This window comes from Bombina bombina, chromosome 3 (assembly GCF_027579735.1).
Source record: "Bombina bombina isolate aBomBom1 chromosome 3, aBomBom1.pri, whole genome shotgun sequence".
In the NCBI taxonomy this organism is placed as follows: domain Eukaryota; kingdom Metazoa; phylum Chordata; class Amphibia; order Anura; family Bombinatoridae; genus Bombina; species Bombina bombina.
Genome location: NC_069501.1, coordinates 361,008,924 through 361,032,000, shown reverse-complemented (window position 1 = coordinate 361,032,000; position 23,077 = coordinate 361,008,924). Strand labels below are relative to the sequence as shown.

The following is a 23,077-nucleotide window of genomic DNA, read 5'->3' as shown; positions in this document are numbered from 1 at the left end:
AATGTGTCATACCTCAAGCAGCAAAAGTCTGCTCACTGTTTCCCCCAACTGAAGTTAATTCCTCTCAACAGTCCTGTGTGGAAACAGCCATCGATTTTAGTAACGGTTGCTAAAATCATTTTCCTCTTACAAACAGAAATCTTCATCTCTTTTCTGTTTCAGAGTAAATAGTACATACCAGCACTATTTTAAAATAACAAACTCTTGATTGAAGAATAAAAACTACATTTAAACACCAAAAAACTCTGAGCCATCTCCGTGGAGATGTTGCCTGTGCAACGGCAAAGAGAATGACTGGGGAAGGCGGAGCCTAGGAGGGATCATGTGACCAGCTTTGCTGGGCTCTTTGCCATTTCCTGTTGGGGAAGAGAATATCCCACAAGTAAGGATGACGCCGTGGACCGGACACACCTATGTTGGAGAAATGGATGTTTGTTTAAGCAAATAACATGCTGTAATGTTATTGTTTCAGTTGAATAAATCTATTTAAATTGTTATTATTAAGGTAATGATTATTTTTCTCCTTCCTAAGTACAACAGAAAAGTTGTCCAAATATGAATTATATTGATTAACCTATTAAACTGGGGATAAAAAAAACTAATATGAAAAGTTGTTAGTCTAAAAATCTTCATGTACTTGCATATTAAAGTTATACCAGCAAGAATCAGTCTTTATGTAGAAAACTATGATTTAAATCAAGCCTTACTGACTAGTGATTTAAATCAAATCCACCCTGGTGCAATCTAAGTGTCACATGATCTGTCATTACATATACACACCTTTTTTGAAAGGCCCTAGAGGCTGCAACACCTAAGCAAGAGGCACCACTAACCAAACACTGCCATGAAGACCAAGGAACTCTCCAAACAAGTAAGGGACAATGTTGTTGAGAAGTACAAGTCAGTGTAAGGTTATAAAAAATATCCAAATCTTTTAGGATCCCCATCAAATCTATCATAACCAAATGGAAAGAACATGGCACAACAGCAAACCTGCCAAGAGACGGCCGCCCAACAAAACTCACGGACCGGGCAAGGAGGGTATTAATCGGAGAGGCAGCACAGAGAGGAGCTGCAGAGTTCCACAGCAGAGACTGAAGTATCTGTACATAGGACGACAATAAGCCGTACGCTCCATAGAGTTGGGCTTTATGGCAGAGTGGCCAGAAGAAAGCCATTACTTTCAGCAAAAAACAAAATGGCACGTTTTGAGTTTGCGAAAAGGCATGTGGGAGACTCCCAAAATGTATGGAGGAAGGTGCTCTGGTCTGATGAAACTAAAATTGAACTTTTCGTCCATCAAAGAAAACGCTATGTCTGGCGCAAACCCAACACATCAAATCACCCAAAGAACACCATTCCCACAGTGAAAGATGGTGGTGGCAGCATCATGCTGTGGGGATGTTTTTCAGCAGCTGGGACTGGGAAACTGGTCAGAGTTGAGGGAAAGATGGATGGTGCTAAATACAGGGATATTCTAGAGCAAAACCTGTACCACTCTGTGCGTGATTTGAGGCTAGGACGGAGGTTCACCTTCCAGCAGGACAATGATCCCAAACACACTGCTAAAGCAACAATTCAGTGGTTTAAAGGGAATCATGTAAATGTGTTGGAATGGCCTAGTCAAACCCAGACCTCAATCCAATATAAAAATCTGTGGTCAGACTTAAGATTGCTGTTCACAAGCGCAAACCATTCAACTTGGAGCTGGAACAGTTTTGCAAGGAGGAATGGGCAAAAATCCCAGTAGTAAGATGTGGCAAGCTCATAGAGACTTATCCAAAGTGACTTGGAGGTGTGATTGCCGCAAAAGGTGGCTCTACAAAGTATTGACTTTGTTGTGGGCATGTTCTGTAAATTAAATGATGCAAATCCTCAAACAATCCATGTTAAATTCCAGGTTGTGAGGCAACAAAACACAAAATGCCAAGGGGGTGAATACTTTTGCAAGGCATTGTATATATAAAAATATATAGTTATAAGAGGAATTAATGTGTAATGAAGAAAAAATATGTATATTTGAACAATCACAGACTTACATGTGCATAAAAAGATGCACATACAAGTACTTACAACTACATATACATATGGTTAGTAAGTAAGCAACAGGGAATGAATTACATAAAAAACAAATTATGCTTACCAGATAATTTCCTTTCCTTCTGTATGAGGAGAGTCCATGGCTTCATTCCTTGCTTGTTGTAAATACAGACCCTGGCCACCAGGAGGAGGCAAAGACACCCCAGCCAAAGGTTTAAATACCTCCCCCACTTCCCTAATACCCAGTCATTCTGCCAAGGGAACAAGTAACAGTAGGAGAAATATCAGGGTATAAAGGGTGCAAGAAGAACAAAATTTTAGGTCCGCCCAACAGAGAACAAGGGCGGGGGCCGTGGACTCTCCTCATACAGAAGGAAATTATCTGGTAAGTATAATTTATGTTTTCCTTCTTAATATGAGGAGAGTCCACGGCTTCATTCCTTACTTGGGGGAAACATATACCCAAGCTCAAGAGGACACTGAATGAAACTAGAGGGTAAGAAGAGAGGCAGACCCTATTCTGAGGGCACCACAGTCTGCAAAACCTTTCTCCCAAAAGCTGCTTCAGCCGAAGCAAAAATGTCAAACTTGTAAAATTTTGAAAAGGTATGTAAGGAGGACCAGGTAGCCGCCCTACATATCTGCTTCATACAGGCCTCATTTTTAAAGGCCCAAGACGAAGTCACAGCTCTAGTTGAATGAGCCTTAATCCTCTGAGGAGGCTTATGTCCTGCTGTCTCATATGCTAAACGAATAATACTCCTCAACCAAAAAGATAAGGAAGTGGAAGAGGCCTTCTGCCCTCTACGCTTCCCAGAATAGACAACAAACAAATAAGTCTGTCTGAAATCCTTTGTAGCTTGAAGATAAAACTTCAAAGCCCGAACCACATCCAGATTATGAAGTAACCGTTACTTCGCAGGAGGAGGATTGGGACACAAGGAAGGAACCACAATCTCCTGATTGATGTTGCGATCAGAGACGACGTTAGGAAGAAAACCTAACCCAGTACGAAGAACAGCCTTAGCATGAAAAACGAAAGGAGGCTCACATTGCAAGGCAGCAATCTCAGAGACTCTGCATGCTGAAGCAATAGCCAGTAGAAAAAGAACCTTCCAAGACAGTAATTTAATGTCAACCACATGCACAGGCTCAAACTGAACCCTCTGCAAAACTTTAAGAACAAGATTTCAACTCCAAGGAGGAAAACTAGATGTCCATGATATGATGCTCCACTTGTGGAGTGGTGAGGTAGAGGGAGACACTGGGGAAGGGTGATTGCATTATTATTTCTCCCCCCCCCCATATACGTGCCCGGCTCATCTGAGCATGATTCACGGGACCCTCTGGCAACTCTTCTCACCCCCCCCCCCCCTCTGTCGAGCTGTCTTCTTCCTCTCTTCTTGAGCTCGCCCGCGGACTGTGCCCTGACCGATATGTGGAGTTCAGCCCCTGGCCTGCAATGTCAACCTATGTTACTAATGGTAACTATATACCTTTATTATATGTCGCTTTGATACTGTTTTTGTTATTATATATATATTACACCAGCTTTAGGGGAATGTAATGTGGAAGGAAAAAATGGAAAATGATGGAGCTTGTTACCTCACTGTAGACTTGCACCCAGGACAATAAACTTGGGGTGGAACCCAGGACATTCCATATACACCTTCTACTTGTATGCGGATTTATACCTTATTTTATGTATCTATGTATTGATTGAAAGGGTGGAAGTTGTAAACCCTGAAATGACATTTACGGTGCATGTACCTTTGTCTACATTTGTTTTCAAATAAAGCTCTTTGGAAAAAAAAAAAAAAAAAAACTCCAAGGAGGAGCGGTAGATCTAAACACAGGCCTGATTCTAGCAAAAGACTGAACATCAGGAAGCTCAGCGAGCCTCTTGTGCAATACAACAGGTAGAGTCGAAATCTGTCCCTTTAGGGAACTAGCAAAAAGGCCCTTCTCCAAAGAATCCTGGATGGAAACCTTAACCTTATGCCAGGGGAATCCACGCTCTTCACACCAGAATAAGTAGGTCCTCCACACCTTATGATAGATGCGAAGAGTGATCGGCTTTCGAGCATCAATGAGAGTATCAATCACTCTCTCAAGAAAAACCTCTCTTGGCTAGGACTAAGCATTCAATCTCCATGCAGTCAACCTCAGAGAATCTAGATTTTGATGAACAAAAGGACCCGGGAGAAGTGGTAACGGTGGAAAAATGTAATCTGGATTGAACCTCCAAAGCACTGCTAATGCATCCATTAGCTCCGCCTGAGGATCCCTGGACCGCGACATGAATCTGGGTAGCTTGGTATTGAGCCGGGACGCCATGAGATCTATCTCCGGCATCCCCCATCTGTTGCAAATCTCTGCAAACACCTCGGGATGGAGAGATCATTCCCCCAGATGAATGGATGGTCTGCTGAGGAAATCCGCTTCCCAGTTGTCCACACCCGGAATGTGGATCGCTGACAGCGAGCAGTTGTGGGCCTCCGCCCATTCCAGAATCCGAGATACTTCCCTCATTGCTAGGAAGCTCCTTGTTCCTCCCTCATGGTTGATGTAACCCACAGAGGTTATGTTGTCTGATTGGAATCTGATAAACTGGGACGAACCCAGAAAAGGCCAAGCCTTCAAGATCACTCTAAGTTCCAAAATGTTGATCGGGAGGAGAGATTCCTCTCGAGTCCACAGGCCCTGTGACTTCCTGGCCCCCCAAACAGCGCCCCATCCTGATAGGCTTGCGTCCGTAGTTACAATATCCCAGGATGGTTTCAAGAAGGATGTCCCTTGAGACAGGTGATGTGGACAGAGCCACCAAGAGAGCGATTCTCTCGACCGGTTGTCCAGAGAAATCTGTTGCGACAGGTCCGAGTGGTCGCCATACCACTGACTCAGCATGCACAGCTGAAGAGGTCTGAGGTGGAATCTGGCAATGGAATGGAATGATTAGAAAAAAGCAATAGATAGAGGTGCCAATGGTGCAGATAAATGATGATTCAATAGCACTTATAACCAGTGATATACCAGGTACTCACATGTATAAAAGGCAATCAGTTATGCCTATAGAGACAGGCTGGATTTTTACAGCAATCCAGCTGGCTGATCCAAGATACAAAGGCAATATATTGGTGTAAGGGATTCACACCCTAGATGTAGCATAGCAATATACCATACAAAGCACTCAGAGTGGATACAAATAAAAAACATTTATTAAAAAGTATATAAAAGTTTACCACTCATCTCAGTGCCAAAATGAGTATGGCTAGTGGAGAAACAGTGCGACGCGTTTCTCAGATAGACTGTTTCCTCAGGCATCTTGGATCAGCCAGCTGGATTGCCTGTCTCTATAGGCATAACTGATTGCCTTTTATACATGTGAGTACCTGGTATATCACTGGTTATAAGTGCTATTGAATCACCATTGATCTGCACCATTGGCGCCTCTATCTATTGCTTTTTTTTTTTTTACAGATGATCTTCTATTGGATGCCGTTAGAGAGCTGCCCCTATGATCAGCTAGCTGGACTGCTGATAAAATCCAGCCTGCCCCTACTGGCATAATTGATTGCCTTCTATACATGTGAGTACCCTGTGTTCACCTAATATCGGCTACATTTAAGAACCACCATTGATCTGCACCATTGGCGCCTCTTCCTTTGTGTTTTTTCTTAATGGAATGGAATGATGTCTATGCTGGACACCATGAGCCCGATTACCTCCATACACCGGGCCACAGAGGGCCTTAAGGAGGTCTGTAGGGCAAGACAATTGGAAGTTAGCTTGTAACGTCTCTGGTCTGTTAGGAATATCCTCATGGATATGGAGTCTATTCTAGTACACTGGAATTCCACCCTGGTACTGGGAACAAGAGAACTCTTTACTAAGTTTATCTTCTATCCATGAGATTGAAGAAGAAATAGAATAGCTTTTGAATGGTCCTCTGCCAACCGACAGGAGGGTGCCTGAACCAGGATGTCGTCTAAGTATGGCGCTACTGCTATACCTCTGGTTCTCGCAATTGCGAGCAGAGCCCCCAGAACCTTTGTAAAGACTCTTGGGGCAGTAGCTAGACCAAATGGAAGTGCAACAAACTGGAAGTGCTGGTCCAGGAACACAAATCTTAGTAACTTGAAGTGTTCCTTGTGGATTGGAACGTGAAGGTAAGCATCCTTCAAGTCTATCATAGTCATGAACTGTCCTTCCTGAACTAAGGGCAGAATGGACCTTATCGTCTCCATCTTGAACGATGGGACCGACAGGAACTTGTTTAAGCACTTTAGGTCCAGAATTGGGCGAAAAGTTCCCTCCTTCTTTGGGACCACAAAAAGGTTTGAGTAGTATCCCAGACCTCTCTCTGCTAGAGGTACCGGTACAATTACTCCCAAGGAGGAGAGATCCCTCACGCACCCTAGAAAGGCCTTGTTTTTCTGGCCTTGAAGACAGGTTTGACAAGAGGAATCTTAATTCTTTCCTGGATCGTGTCAAGGGGAACTTCCACCTCGATCAAATCAGAAAAAGAGTCGCACCAATATGTAGCGGCTCCAGCCACCGCAGCAACCGCCTCTGCCGGTTGAAACAAATATCCCATGTGCTGAAACATCTTATTAACAGAGTTTCTAGCTTCTTATCCATGGGCTTTTTAAAAGATTTACTATCCTCAAGCGAGAAAGTAGTGCGTTTAGCAAGCGTGGAGATAGCGCCATCCACCTTAGGGACGGAACCCCACAACTCCAATTGAGAGTCCGGAACCGGGAATAATTTCTTAAAGGAAGGAGAAGTAGAAAAAGAAGAACCAAGTCTTTCCCATTCATTCTTAATAATATTCACCATCTTTACGGGAACCAGGAAAGTCTGTGGTACAATCCTATCCTCGTAGACCTTATCTAGTTTAGGAATACAAGGTTCCTCAGGTAATTTAGGTTCTGGAACCTATAAAGTAGCCAAAACTTCCTTTAACAGAAAGCATAAGTGTGCAATCCTAAATCTAAAGTCTGGTTCCTCCGCAGCTGGAGGCTTAGAGGCAGCAGAATCTGACCCAGAAAGAACATCCTCTGAAGTATCAGAGGCGTCTTCATCAGTGGGTATCAGATAAATCCAATAAGTTAGATGACCCCTGGGAAGGATAGCAATATTTGACCTTTCGCTTGCGCTTAGCAGGGCGAGGTAAAGCACTGAAGGCCGCAAACACTGCCGTTTGTAGCTGTTCAGTAAAGTCTGGCGGTAAGAGGGCCCCTCCAGAAGGAGGATTAGTAGTGCAATGAGAAGCTGCATGTGTAATAGGAGATGACTGCAGGGAACGCACCTAACGGGAAGGAGACTCCTCAGAGGTGGACGGCTCAGTGGTACTAAACATATTGGCTTTCTTAGATGATTAATTTATCAAGGCATGTGGAACAAAAATGAGCAGGCAGATATACCTTAGCTTCCTCACAAGATTGACAGGTATTAGACTTAGGTAAAGTGGGAGTACGTATCAGGGTCCTCCATAGCTTGCGCTAGTAAGATGGACTATAGAAAAAGATAAATGGCACATTTATACCCCCAATGGCTGGGGCACTCATCACCACCTATGATCCAGGCCCCACAGAGAAACCGCTTTGTCTCTGGTAAACCGCACGGTCAGGAAAGAGTAAATCAGTGTGACCACACCTGGTCACATGGTGCGCCATGCAGGTCCGCGTTTAACAGGCTGCACAGCTACCCAAAACGAAAGTAAAACCTGTACATTCCAAGATCTGCCTGAGCCTCATCTCACACGTCGCAGCATAAAACATGATAAAGAAAATTATGCGATAAATCCCCCCTGTTCAATAATCCCCTTCCAGAGATATTAACCCTTGATGCCAAACAGATAAAAGGAGTCACACTATGACTATCTTCTTGCGTTATATGTGTATTATGGCTGCATGATTAATCGCGCTTGTGGTTTTAAACCGTGATTAATCGCCACAGTTTAAAAACCGCAAGAGAACGTGATTTTTAGCCCCGCCCAGAAGTGACATCCTTCGCCCCTAGTGAACAGGCTTAGCGGCGACTGAAGAGAAGATCCTGAGCGCACACGTGAGGGGCCTCTCCCTCTAAACAGTCAGCGTTTCTGGGATGGTCCCGGGGAGGAGGGGCGGGACAGAGACTGGGAAGGAGGTGTCTCTAGCAGGTGATTGGTGGACTGGTGTTACTGTAGCATGAGAGTAGGCCATTGGAATTTAGCACCAACACAACACTTCCTGTTCTGTCACTACAGTTCCTGTGAGCCTCACGTCTTCACATCTGAGGGAAAATATTAACTTGTTCTAATGTTTAAAATGCACTGAGGTCCCTGGGAGGCAGCTGAGAGGCTAAAACGCTAATAAAGTACCGCTTTATTATGCACTGTGTTTTAATTTGAAACAGTATTTTCTAAGCTGCCTCCCAGTCCACCAATCACCTGCTAGACACACCTCCTTCCCAGTCTATGTCCCGCCCCTCCTGCCCGGAACCATCCCAGGAACACTGACTGTTCAGAGGGAGAGAACCGCCGTCACGTGTGCAAAATTAAGGCAATTAAGGGATTCCCTCCCCCATATCCCGCCCTAATGTGTATAAAAAATGAAACAATCTTACCGGAATCTCTGCCGTGGAACAGACACACAGCCTCTCAAGTTTGACAGTCTTGTAGCATCGCTCCTGACATGGACTTGAGTGATAGAAGCAGGCAGTGAAACTCGTCAACACTGATTGCTTAGGAGCTGTTTATAAGAGTCTGAATGGGTTTCGCAGAAAGACTCTCCCTGCATCTCCAGACCCTAACATTCGTCAATGCTCTCTCACTGAGAGGCTGACAAGACTACTTAAAACTCCAGTCTCATTCCAAAGGGTACTACCCCTCCACAAGGAACTACTCCGTATCTTCTGACACTTCTCCGCCATCCTCCTGTGACAAAAGGCAAAGAATGACTGGGATATGAGGAAAGTGGGGGAGGTATTTAAGCCTTTTTTTTGCTGGGGTGTCTTTGCCTCCTCCTGGTGGCCAGGTTCTGTATTTCCCACAAGTAAGGAATGAAGTCGTGGACTCTCCTCATATTAAGAAGGAAATATGATTAGTATATGTACAAAAAGGGGGGGGGGGGAATATATGATTAACAGATGTGCTACAAAAAATGCATTACAATCAGTTTATAAATATGTTGAACTGCACTCACACACATACATGTGCAGAGAAGAATATATGGGCGAACACTCCCATTTGAATATACATATACGAAAAGCATTATTGGTATGCATTATTACCAACAGAGAATATATTGCAGTCAGTATGTATATAGATCCATTGTAACTCCTACGGGTATACATTAATCAATGTAGCTCAAATCAGAAGGAAGCAACAATGTTTGGAGAGAACTTTAACCATAGAGGTGGGATATTCCAAATACTAACACACTAAGTAAAAGGGCAGAAGGGATGTCATTTGCATTGCCAATAATTTATGACATCTCAATCAATATTTAAGCCCTTTGGTTTCCTGATTTGCAAGATCCAAAAAGCCTCTCTGTAAAGTAATCTGCTAATTCTATCACCACATCTTGGCTTGGGGCAAATTATCTCAATCACCTACCAACTGAAGGAAGAAACATCCTGATTATGACAATGTATAAAATGCCTCTCTAAATCAGAGCATTCATTACTATTGCTAATGTCATTAAGATGTTCCCTGATGCGGGTCCTCGCTTCCATAGTTGTACATCCTGTATATTGTACCTGGCAATGTGTACATTCAATTAAGTAGACCACAAAAGAGCTGCGACAATTAGTGCAACTATTATGATTATAGGCTCTCTGTGTGTTCCTAGATTGAAACGATGAGCCTACCTTGGTTTATGAACAGGCTATACAATTGCCATTATTATATTTAAAATGCCCTTTCACTGATCGCCAACTGCTAGTACTAGCCCTCTGTTTTCTTAACGAACTCGGAGCAAGTATGTTGCCAATGGTACAGCCTCTACTCGATACAAAGTTGCAACTACTGGAAACAATCTTTCAGACTATCCTCTGCTGTTACAATTGGTAAATGCTTTGTAATAATACCACATATATCATTGAATTGCGGAGAAAAAGTAGTTAAAAAAATAAATTGGGTTTTGGGTATCAAACTTCCTTTTTCTACGCGAATTTTGATCACTTATGAGAGAATTTCTATCTATATGTGTTACCTCAAGGATAGCTCTATTTATGGTTTTAAGTGAATAGCCTCTTTGTAAAAGGGAATTTTTTCGCTCTCGATGAGAAAATCTGCCTTACCACTTCCACCGGTCCTGAGAACCCTCCTACACACCGAGAATGTTACAGTGGCACAGGAACATGAAAGGATTACAACACAGAAAGAGAGGGCTAAATTTAATAACCCTTGGTGCGCCTGCACTACTAGTGCTGATGAAATAAAACATATACTACATAGCTCAGAAGTAAAATTTGAGTGCACTAAGTTTAAAGCAACTTCAAATAACATTTTTTAAAAGTGCATAAAAGTGCTAAAACTGCTACAATAAGATGTATGGTGTATAATATACGCCCCCAAACTATGTGAATCATGTGTAAATGTTTATTCTAATAGTCAGTGGGCTTGTAAGGTGCAGGTACTTACCAATCAGCACCTACCTCCAATGGGCTTATGTCAGCTCCAGAAACTTGTTTCCAAAAGACGAACCCATCCTAAGCAGAGCAAGCATGATGCCAAGGATCTTAATGTTACAGGATCTACAACCCAGTGGATTAATGGACAAGTCCACATTTCCCATGGGAGGTCTGCAATATTTTTCACTGAAAAAACAGAATTTATGCTTACCTGATAAATTACTTTCTCCAACGGTGTGTCCGGTCCACGGCGTCATCCATAACTTGTGGGAATATCTCTTCCCCAACAGGAAATGGCAAAGAGTACAGCAAAAGCTGTCCATATAGTCCCTCCTAGGCTCCGCCCACCCCAGTCATTCGACCGACGGACAGGAGAAAAAACAGGAGAAACTATAAGGTGCCGTGGTGACTGTAGTTAAAGAAATAAATGAATCAAACCTGATTAAAAAAACCAGGGCGGGCCGTGGACCGGACACACCGTTGGAGAAAGTAATTTATCAGATAAGCATAAATTCTGTTTTCTCCAACATTGGTGTGTCCGGTCCACGGCGTCATCCATAACTTGTGGGAACCAATACCAAAGCTTTAGGACACGGATGAAGGGAGGGAGCCAATCAGGTTGCCTAAACGGAAGGCACCACGGCTTGCAAAACCTTTCTCCCAAAAATAGCCTCCGAAGAAACAAAAGTATCAAATTTGTAGAATTTGGCAAAAGTGTGCAGGGAAGACCAAGTCGCTGCCTTACATATCTGATCAACAGAAGCCTCGTTCTTGAAGGCCCATGTGGAAGGCACAGCCCTAGTAGAGTGAGCTGTGATGCGTTCAGGAGGCTGCCGTCCGGCAGTCTCATAAGCCAATCGGATGATGCTTTTCAGCCAAAAGGAAAGAGGTAGCAGTAGCTTTTTGACCTCTCCTCTTGCCAGAATAAACGACAAACAGAGAAGACGTTTGTCTGAAATCCTTTGTAGCTTCTAAATAGAACTTTAAAGCACAAACTACATCTAGATTGTGTAACAAACGTTCCTTCTTTGAAACTGGATTCGGACACAAAACAGAATTTATGTTTACCTGATAAATTACTTTCTCCAACGGTGTGTCCGGTCCACGGCGTCATCCTTACTTGTGGGATATTCTCCTCCCCAACAGGAAATGGCAAAGAGCACAGCAAAGCTGGTCACATGATCCCTCCTAGGCTCCGCCTTCCCCAGTCATTCGACCGACGTAAAGGAGGAATATTTGCATAGGAGAAACCATATGATACCGTGGTGACTGTAGTTAAAGAAAATAAATTATCAGACCTGATTAAAAAACCAGGGCGGGCCGTGGACCGGACACACCGTTGGAGAAAGTAATTTATCAGGTAAACATAAATTCTGTTTTCTCCAACATAGGTGTGTCCGGTCCACGGCGTCATCCTTACTTGTGGGAACCAATACCAAAGCTTTAGGACACGGATGAAGGGAGGGAGCAAATCAGGTCACCTAGATGGAAGGCACCACGGCTTGCAAAACCTTTCTCCCAAAAATAGCCTCAGAAGAAGCAAAAGTATCAAACTTGTAAAATTTAGTAAAAGTGTGCAGTGAAGACCAAGTCGCTGCCTTACATATCTGATCAACAGAAGCCTCGTTCTTGAAGGCCCATGTGGAAGCCACAGCCCTAGTGGAATGAGCTGTGATTCTTTCAGGAGGCTGCCGTCCGGCAGTCTCGTAAGCCAATCTGATGATGCTTTTAATCCAAAAAGAGAGAGAGGTAGAAGTTGCTTTTTGACCTCTCCTTTTACCAGAATAAACAACAAACAAGGAAGATGTTTGTCTAAAATCCTTTGTAGCATCTAAATAGAATTTTAGAGCACGAACAACATCCAAATTGTGCAACAAACGTTCCTTCTTTGAAACTGGATTCGGACACAAAGAAGGCACGACTATCTCCTGGTTAATGTTTTTGTTAGAAACAACTTTCGGAAGAAAACCAGGTTTAGTACGTAAAACCACCTTATCTGCATGGAACACCAGATAAGGAGGAGAACACTGCAGAGCAGATAATTCTGAAACTCTTCTAGCAGAAGAAATTGCAACCAAAAACAAAACTTTCCAAGATAATAACTTAATATCAACGGAATGTAAGGGTTCAAACGGAACCCCCTGAAGAACTGAAAGAACTAAATTGAGACTCCAAGGAGGAGTCAAAGGTTTGTAAACAGGCTTGATTCTAACCAGAGCCTGAACAAAGGCTTGAACATCTGGCACAGCTGCCAGCTTTTTGTGAAGTAACACAGACAAGGCAGAAATCTGTCCCTTCAAGGAACTTGCAGATAATCCTTTCTCCAAACCTTCTTGAAGAAAGGATAGAATCTTAGGAATTTTTACCTTGTCCCAAGGGAATCCTTTAGATTCACACCAACAGATATATTTTTTCCATATTTTGTGGTAAATTTTTCTAGTTACAGGCTTTCTGGCCTGAACAAGAGTATCAATGACAGAATCTGAGAACCCTCGCTTTGATAAGATCAAGCGTTCAATCTCCAAGCAGTCAGTTGGAGTGAGACCAGATTCGGATGTTCGAACGGACCTTGAACAAGAAGGTCTCGTCTCAAAGGTAGCTTCCATGGTGGAGCCGATGACATATTCACCAGGTCTGCATACCAAGTCCTGCGTGGCCTCGCAGGAGCTATCAAGATCACTGATGCCCTCTCCTGATTGATCCTGGCTACCAGCCTGGGGATGAGAGGAAACGGCGGGAATACATAAGCTAGTTTGAAGGTCCAAGGTGCTACTAGTGCATCTACTAGAGTCGCCTTGGGATCCCTGGATCTGGACCCGTAGCCAGGAACCTTGAAGTTCTGACGAGAGGCCATCAGATCCATGTCTGGAATGCCCCACAATTGAGTAATTTGGGCAAAGATTTCCGGATGGAGTTCCCACTCCCCCGGATGAAATGTCTGACGACTCAGAAAATCCGCTTCCCAATTTTCCACTCCTGGGATGTGGATTGCAGACAAGTGGCAGGAGTGAGTCTCCGCCCATTGAATGATTTTGGTCACTTCTTCCATCGCCAGGGAACTCCTTGTTCCCCCCTGATGGTTGATGTACGCAACAGTCGTCATGTTGTCTGATTGAAACCGTATGAACTTGGCCTTTGCTAGCTGAGGCCAAGCCTTGAGAGCATTGAATATCGCTCTCAGTTCCAGAATATTTATCGGGAGAAGAGATTCTTCCCGAGACCAAAGACCCTGAGCTTTCAGGGGTCCCCAGACCGTGCCCCAGCCCACCAGACTGGCGTCGGTCGTGACAATGACCCACTCTGGTCTGCGGAAGCTCATCCCCTGTGACAGGTTGTCCAGGGACAGCCACCAACGGAGTGAATCTCTGGTCCTCTGATCTACTTGTATCGTCGGAGACAAGTCTGTATAGTCCCCATTCCACTGACTGAGCATGCACAGTTGTAATGGTCTTAGATGAATTCGCGCAAAAGGAACTATGTCCATTGCCGCTACCATCAAACCTATTACTTCCATGCACTGCGCTATGGAAGGAAGAGGAACAGAATGAAGTATTTGACAAGAGTTTAGAAGTTTTGATTTTCTGGCCTCTGTCAGAAAAATCCTCATTTCTAAGGAGTCTATTATTGTTCCTAAGAAGGGAACCCTTGTTGACGGAGATAGAGAACTTTTTTCTACGTTCACTTTCCACCCGTGAGATCTGAGAAAGGCCAGGACAATGTCCGTGTGAGCCTTTGCTTGAGGAAGGGACAACGCTTGAATCAGAATGTCGTCCAAGTAAGGTACTACTGCAATGCCCCTTGGTCTTAGCACCGCTAGAAGGGACCCTAGTACCTTTGTGAAAATTCTTGGAGCAGTGGCTAATCCGAACGGAAGTGCCACAAACTGGTAATGCTTGTCCAGGAATGCGAACCTTAGGAACCGATGATGTTCCTTGTGGATAGGAATATGTAGATACGCATCCTTTAAATCCACCGTGGTCATGAATTGACCTTCCTGGATGGAAGGAAGAATTGTTCGAATGGTTTCCATTTTGAACGATGGAACCTTGAGAAACTTGTTTAGGATCTTGAGATCTAAGATTGGTCTGAATGTTCCGTCTTTTTTGGGAACTACGAACAGATTGGAGTAGAACCCCATCCCTTGTTCTCCTAATGGAACAGGATGAATCACTCCCATTTTTAACAGGTCTTCTACACAATGTAAGAATGCCTGTTTTTTTATGTGGTCTGAAGACAATTGAGACCTGTGGAACCTCCCCCTTGGGGGAAGCCCCTTGAATTCCAGAAGATAACCTTGGGAGACTATTTCTAGTGCCCAAGGATCCAGAACATCTCTTGCCCAAGCCTGAGCGAAGAGAGAGAGTCTGCCCCCCACCAGATCCGGTCCCGGATCGGGGGCCAACATCTCATGCTGTCTTGGTAGCAGTGGCAGGTTTCTTGGCCTGCTTTCCTTTGTTCCAGCCTTGCATTGGTCTCCAGGCTGGCTTGGCTTGAGAAGTATTACCCTCTTGCTTAGAGGACGTAGCACTTGGGGCTGGTCCGTTTCTGCGAAAGGGACGAAAATTAGGTTTATTTTTGGCCTTGAAAGACCTATCCTGAGGAAGGGCGTGACTAAAAAACTCTAAGCCATCTCCGTGGAGATGTTGCCTGTACAACGGCAAAGAGAATGACTGGGGAAGGCGGAGCCTAGGAGGGATCATGTGACCAGCTTTGCTGGGCTCTTTGCCATTTCCTGTTGGGGAGGAGAATATCCCACAAGTAAGGATGACGCCGTGGACCGGACACACCTATGTTGGAGAAAGAAGGCACAACTATTTCCTGGTTAATATTCTTGTTGGAAACAACCTTTGGAAGGAAACCAGGTTTAGTACGCAAAACAACCTTATCTGAATGGAACTCCAGATAGGGCGGATTACACTGCAGAGCAGATAACTCAGAAACTCTTCTAGCAGAAGAGATAGCAACCAAAAACAGAACTTTCCAAGATAACGTCTTGATATCTATGGAATGTAGAGGTTCAAACGGAACCCCTTGAAGAACTGAAAGAACTAAATTCAGACTCCAGGGAGGAGTCAAAGGTCTGTAAACAGGCTTGATCCTGACCAAAGCCTGAACAAAAGCTTGAACATCAGGCACAGCTGCCAGTCGTTTGTGTAATAAGACAGATAAAGCAGAAATCTGTCCCTTTAGAGAACTCGCTGATAATCCCTTATCCAAACCTTCTTGGAGAAAAGAAAGGATCCTAGGAATTTTGATCTTACTCCATGAGAATCCCTTGGATTCACACCAACAGATATATTTTTTCCATATTTTATGGTAAATCTTCCTAGTTACAGGTTTTCTGGCTTGTATCAGAGTATCTATTACAGAATCCGAAAACCCACGCTTAGATAAAATCTAGCGTTCAATTTCCAGGCCGTTAGCTGAAGGGAAACTAGATTTGGATGTTCGAATGGACCTTGTACTAGAAGATCCTGTCTCAAAAGGTAGCTTCCATGGTGGAGCCGATGACATATTCACCAGGTCTGCATACCAAGTCCTGCGCAGGAGCTATCAAGATCACCGAGGCCCTCTCCTGCTTGATCCTGGCTACCAGCCTGGAAATGAGAGGAAACGGTGGAAACACATAAGCTAGGTTGAAGGTCCAAGGCGTTACTAATGCATCCACTAGAGTCGCCTTGGGATCCCTGGATCTGGACCCGTAGCAAGGAACCTTGAAGTTCTGACGAGACGCCATTAGATCCATGTCTGGAATGCCCCACAATTGAGTCAACTGGGCAAAGATCTCCGGGTGGAGTTCCCACTCCCCCGGATGGAATGTCTGACGACTCAGATTTTCCGCCTCCCAGTTTTCCACTCCTGGGATGTGGATCGCAGATAGGTGGCAGGAGTGATCCTCTGCCCATTTTATGATTTTGGTAACTTCTCTCATCGCCAGGGAACTCCTTGTTCCCCCCTGATGATTGATGTAAGCAACAGTCGTCATGTTGTCTGATTGGAATGTTATGAATCTGGCCTTTGCTAGTTGAGGCCAAGCCTGGAGAGCATTGAATATCGCTCTCAGTTCCAGAATGTTTATCAGGAGAAGAGACTCTTCCCGAGACCATAGGCCCTGAGCTTTCAGGGAGTCCCAGACCGCGCCCCAGCCTAATAGACTGGCGTCGGTCGTGACGATGACCCACTCTGGTCTGCGGAAGCTCATTCCCTGGGACAGGTGATCCTGGGTCAGCCACCAACGGAGTGAGTCTCTGGTCTTCTGATCTACTTGAACCACTGGGGACAAGTCTGTATAGTCCCCATTCCACTGTTTGAGCATGCACAGTTGTAATGGTCTTAGATGAATTTGAGCAAAAGGAACTATGTCCATTGCTGCAACCATCAACCCTACTACTTCCATGCACTGAGCTATGGAAGGCCGTAGAATAGAGTGAAGAACTTGACAAGCGTTTAGAAGCTTTGACTTTCTGACATATGTCAGGAAAATCTTCATTTCTAAAGAATCTATTATTGTCCCCAAGAAAGGAACTCTTGTCGACGGAGACAGGGAACTTTTTTCTATGTTCACTTTCCATCCGTGAGATCTGAGAAAGGCCAGAACGATGTCTGTGTGAGCCTTTGCCTTTGAAAGAGACGACGCTTGTATCAGAATGTCGTCCAAGTAAGGTGCCACTGCAATGGCCCCTTGGTCTTAGAACCGCTAGAAGGGACCCGAGTACCTTTGTGAAAATCCTTGGAGCAGTGGCTAGCCCGAATGGGAGAGCCACAAACTGGTAATGTTTGTCCAGAAAGGCGAACCTTAGGAACTGATGATGATCTTTGTGGATAGGAATATGTAGATACGCATCCTTTAGATCCACGGTAGTCATAAATTGACCCTCCTGGATTGTAGGTAAAATCGTTCGAATGGTTTCCATTTTGAACGATGGCACTCTGAGAAATTTGTTTAGGATCTTTAAATCCAGAATTGGTCTGAAAGTTCCCTCTTTTTTGGGAACCACAAACAGATTTGAGTAAAACCCCATTCCTTGTTCCACGGTTGGAACTGGGTGTATCACTCCCATTTTTAACAGGTCTTCTACACAATGTAAGAATGCCTGTCTCTTTATTTGGTTTGAAGATAAGTGAGACATGTGGAACCTTCCCCTTGGGGGTAGTTCCTTGAATTCCAGAAGATAACCCTGAGAAACTATTTCTAGTGCCCAGGGATCCTGAACATCTCTTGCCCAAGCCTGAGCGAAGAGAGAGAGTCTGCCCCCTACTAGATCCGGTCCCAGATCGGGGGCTACTCCTTCATGCTGTTTTGTTAGCAGCAGCAGGTTTCTTGGCCTGCTTACCCTTGTTCCAGCCTTGCATCGGTTTCCAAGCTGGTTTGGTATGCAAAGCATTACCCTCTTGTGTAGAGGCTGCAGAGTTGGAGGCCGGTCCGTTCCTGAAATTGCGAAAGGAACGAAAATTAGACTTATTCTTGGCTTTGAAAGGCCTATCTTGTGGGAGGGCGTGGCCCTTACCTCCAGTGATGTCTGAGATAATCTCTTTCAATTCTGGCCCAAAAAGAGTTTTACCCTTGAAAGGGATATTAAGCAATTTTGTCTTGGAAGATACATCCGCTGACCAAGACTTTAGCCAGAGCGCTCTGCGCGTCACAATTGCAAACCCAGAATTTTTCGCCGCTAATCTAGCTAACTGCAAAGCGGCATCTAAAATAAAGGAATTAGCTAACTTAAGTGCGTGAACCCTGTCCATAACCTCCTCATACGGAGTCTCTCTACTGAGCGACTTTTCTAGTTCTTCGAACCAGAACCACGCTGCTGTAGTGACTGGAATAATGCACGAAATAGGTTGCAGGAGGTAACCTTGCTGTACAAAAATCTTTTTAAGCAAACCCTCCAATTTTTTATCCATAGGATCTTTGAAAGCACAATTATCCTCGATAGGAATAGTAGTGCGTTTGGCTAGTGTAGAAACTGCCCCCTCGACCTTAGGGACTGTCTGCCATAAGTCCTTTCTGGGGTCGACCATAGGAAATAATTTCTTAAATATAGGAGGGGGAACAAAAGGTATGCTGGGCTTCTCCCACTCCTTATTCACTATGTCCGCCACCCGCTTGGGTATAGGAAAAGCGTCGGGGTGCACCGGGACCTCTAGGAACTTGTCCATCTTGGACAATTTTTCTGGAATGACCAGGTTGTCACAATCATCCAGAGTAGATAACACCTCCTTAAGCAGTGCGCGGAGATGCTCTAATTTAAATTTAAATGTCACAACATCAGGTTCTGCCTGTTGAGAAATTCTACCTGAATCTGAAATTTCCCCATCTGACAAAACCTCCCTCATGGCCCCTTCAGATTGGTGTGAGGGTATGACAGAGCAATTATCATCAGCGCCCTCCTGCTCTACAGTGTTTAAAACAGAGCAATCACGCTTTCTCTGATATTCAGGCATTTTGGATAAAATATTTGCTATGGAGTTATCCATTACTGCCATCAATTGTTGCATAGTAATAAGCATTGGCGCGCTAGAAGTACTAGGGGCCTCCTGCGTGGGCAAAACTGGTGTAGACACAGAAGGAGATGATGTAGAACTATGTCTACTCCCTTCATCTGATGAATCATCTTGGGCAACTTTACTATCTGTGGCAGTACTGTCCTTACTTTGTTTGGACGCTATGGCACAATTATCACACAATTTTGAAGGGGGAGACACATTGGCTTCCATACATACAGAACATAGCTTATCTGAAGGCACAGACATGTTAAACAGGCTTAAACTTGTCAATAAAGTACAAAAACCGTTTTTAAACAAAACCGTTACTGTCTCTTTAAATTTTAAACAGTGCACACTTTATTACTGAATATTTTAAAAACTATGAAGGAATTGTTCAAATTTAACCAAATTTTCACCACAGTGTCTTAAAGCATTCAAAGCATTGCACCCCAAATTTGAGACCTTTAACCCTTAAAATGAAGAAACCGGAGCCGGTTACAGTTTTAACCCCTCTACAGTCCCAGCTACAGCCTTTGCTGCGACTTTACCAAACCCAGGGGGTATACGATACCAAATGAAGCCTTCTAGGAACCTTTTCAACTACTTTCAGACCCACACACATGCAGCTGCATGTCCTGCTCTCAAAAGTAACTGTGCAGTAATGGCGCGAAAATGAGGCTCAGCCTACTACAGGGAAGGCCCTTCCTGACTGAAAAGGTGTCTAAACCAGTGCCTGACGTTAAAAAAACGTTCCCCAAAATTTATAAGTGTGAATATCAACATCAAGCTTTATAAAATGCCCAAATAAAGCAATCGATCTTGCCCATAAAAATGTCTACCAGTTTTATAGCCCACATTAAGCCCTTTATTCAGTTTGTTTTAGACTAAGAAAATGGCTTACCGGTCCCCATGAGGGGAAATGACAGCCTTCCAGCATTACACAGTCTTGTTAGAAAAATGGCTAGTCATACCTTAAGCAGAAAAGTCTGCTAACTGTTTCCCCCAACTGAAGTTATTTCATCTCAACAGTCCTATGTGGAAACAGCAAACGATTTTAGTTACTGCTGCTAAAATCATATTCCTCTCACAAACAGAATTCTTCATCTTTTTCTGTTTCAGAGTAAATAGTACATACCAGCACTATTTTAAAATTACAAACTCTTGATAGTAGAATAAAAAACTACAACTAAACACCACATACTCTTCACCATCTCCGTGGAGATGTTGCCTGTGCAACGGCAAAGAGAATGACTGGGGTGGGCGGAGCCTAGGAGGGACTATATGGACAGCTTTTGCTGTACTCTTTGCCATTTCCTGTTGGGGAAGAGGTATTCCCACAAGTTATGGATGACGCCGTGGACCGGACACACCAATGTTGGAGAAAAGACCTTTAACTGCCTGGTTGATATCTCCTTGTATGCCCCAGTAATGCCGACTGGTTACTGTGAGGAGGATTCGGGCATCAGCTCGGTTAGTGGATCCCCTTTCAGACAGTGAGTAGATCTTGCACTTCACTTTCACCTCACTCACCAAGGAGGCTAAAAAAATGACCATTGGAGTGTCTTTTGCATCGTCCTAGTGGGCAGGAGGGGAATATTCCCACACGTGATGGCTCATGGACTCTCACAATCTGGTTAAATAAATTTGGGTTTTGTGTATGGGAGTGATTATACAAATAGTAGGGGGTAAAACTGCTATAAAACACTGTACAGAAAAAAATATCAAATATTTAAAAGGAAGGCTGCATAAATTTGTGAAAATAACTAGCCAAAAGCTACAAAAACACAACAGGAATATGTTAAGCATTCATAAATACAAACCTACTAACCTCAAAACTACAAATAAAAGCAACACACAAGTCAAATCCCAGCATGTATTCTGGTACAGGATATGCAAATAATGCATAGGAACAGGGTACAGTAGACATTAAAGGGACATTATACACTCATTTTTTCTTTGCATAAATGTTTTGTAGATAATCTATTTATATAGCCCATAAATTTTTTTTTTTAATTAATGTATAGTTTTGCTTATTTTTAAATAACATTGCTCTGATTTTCAGACTCCTAACCAAGCCCCAAAGTTTTATGTGAATACGCTCGACTACCTACTCCAGCTTGCTCCTGTTTGTGTAAAGGGTCTTTTCATATGCAAAAGAAGGGGGGGGGGGGGGGGGAGTGTCTTATTTGCCACTTGCAGTGGGCTTTCCAGCTACCTTTTCAACAGAGCCAAAGTGACAGCTTCTAAGTAAGTTTTTAAACAGTTTTATACTGGATTTTTATATCAGTATCTGTGCATCTTATTCTTTATAGTAGTGTCTATTACATGCAGTTATATGAAAATGAGTGTATACTGTCCCTTTAAGCCTAGCACAGATCATTAACAAGCCTGAGAATCCCTAATACTATCCTGTCTATTGTTGCAGGATCATCCTGAATGAGTAAACATAACTTAGTAGGGCATGCTAACAGAAAGTTACAGTTCATATGTTCTTTGGGCAAACCCCATGTATATCCATGGTGTCTGTATGTTAGGACCATTTACAAACTGACAGTCCTTTGCAGTAGAGAACATGTTGTACTGAGAGGGATTAAACCTTACTTTATCTGTGCATACAGCCAGCTCCGCCAACCTTATTCCAAAGTAAGGAGTAAACTGGGAACAGACTGAAGCATGGAAGCATATGTAAGGGTTGTGTTTCCCACAAATTCAGACTTCTGGGAAGCATTTCTACTTTTGCCAGTGGTCATGACATATGCTTACCAGTGCTGATATGCGCCAATAAAAGTATGTCAAATTTATATTCGGTTTTACATTTTCCTATTGCCACTTGCAAAATCTTTAATCCAACGGTTAAATATTTTTTTTAATTTTTTTTATCAGCCACTTAGTCATACCATGTTATCTTTTATTTATTTTTCCACCAATAGGCACAACAAGGTTGTAGTTTAAACTTAATATCCATTTTTTAAGCTTTTGGTGAAATCTACAGAATATTTCTTATAAACTGGCATGGCTAATGGGAAATAAGAAGAGTGAAACTTTAATAAACGTCCAAGTGGCAGGAGGTCTTTATAAAAATCCCTTTTTCTCTGAACAGTCAAATATCATTACCAGAAAGAGATGCATTATTTCTAGGTTTCTAACACAACATAATTTAGTAGTAGAGTGTACTATGTGGCTAGAAAATTTATGTATTACCTCATTGTCCTGTTTTTCATCTCCAGACATGTCATCGTCAACATCACTGCCAGTGCCTTCAATAGCCAAAATTCCATTCCTGATGGCTGGAATCATATACAACTGTTGTATTACAGAATTCATGTAACACGTAGCACCAGCATTTTTAAGGCCAACAAAGCCTTTGTTAGGTCGAGGTCCAACAGGAGGAAGATATTCCCATTCTGTAAGAGCTTCACAACCTTTAGAGATGAAGGGAAAATGGTAAACTTGTTAAGCTTTCTACAACCAGGACACACACAATGTATGTTATTTGTAATATTGCAAATTACATTCAGCACTTAATATAATGTCAAACAACTACTGTAATTATTCTATTCACAATTTGCATCATACTAAACAAATGGACATTTTATAACAAATTATAAAGAGTTTTTATTAAATTTTCATGGATAAAAAAAGTATGGAATTTTAAGACATTTTTCAACTTCTATTGACAAACTGACTTTGTTCTCTTGGTATATGTTGTTGAAAAGTATACCTAGGTAGGCTCAGGAGTAGCAATGCACTAATGATAGCTAAGCTGGTGATTGGTGGCAACATTCTAGTTCAGACATCCTCAAACTTGGCCCCCCAGAGGTTTTAGAACTACATTTCCCATGATGCTTAGCCAGCATATCAGCTGGCTGAGCATCATGGGAGATTTAGTACCAAAACCTCTTGAGGGCCAAATTTCAGGATGTCTGCTCTAGTT

At 43.3% G+C, this 23,077-nt stretch overlaps 1 protein-coding gene across 1 annotated transcript in view; it reads right to left on the bottom strand.

Annotated features, from left to right (window-relative positions):
- The window catches only part of USP9X (ubiquitin specific peptidase 9 X-linked), a gene marked incomplete in the record, with an annotated part of 1,177,890 nt that overhangs the window by 198,617 nt on the left and 956,196 nt on the right, over positions 1 to 23,077 (bottom strand). Inside the window, 1 exon segment of the mRNA XM_053706481.1 lies at positions 22,345 to 22,565. Within this exon segment, the coding sequence (XP_053562456.1) occupies positions 22,345 to 22,565 (221 nt within the window).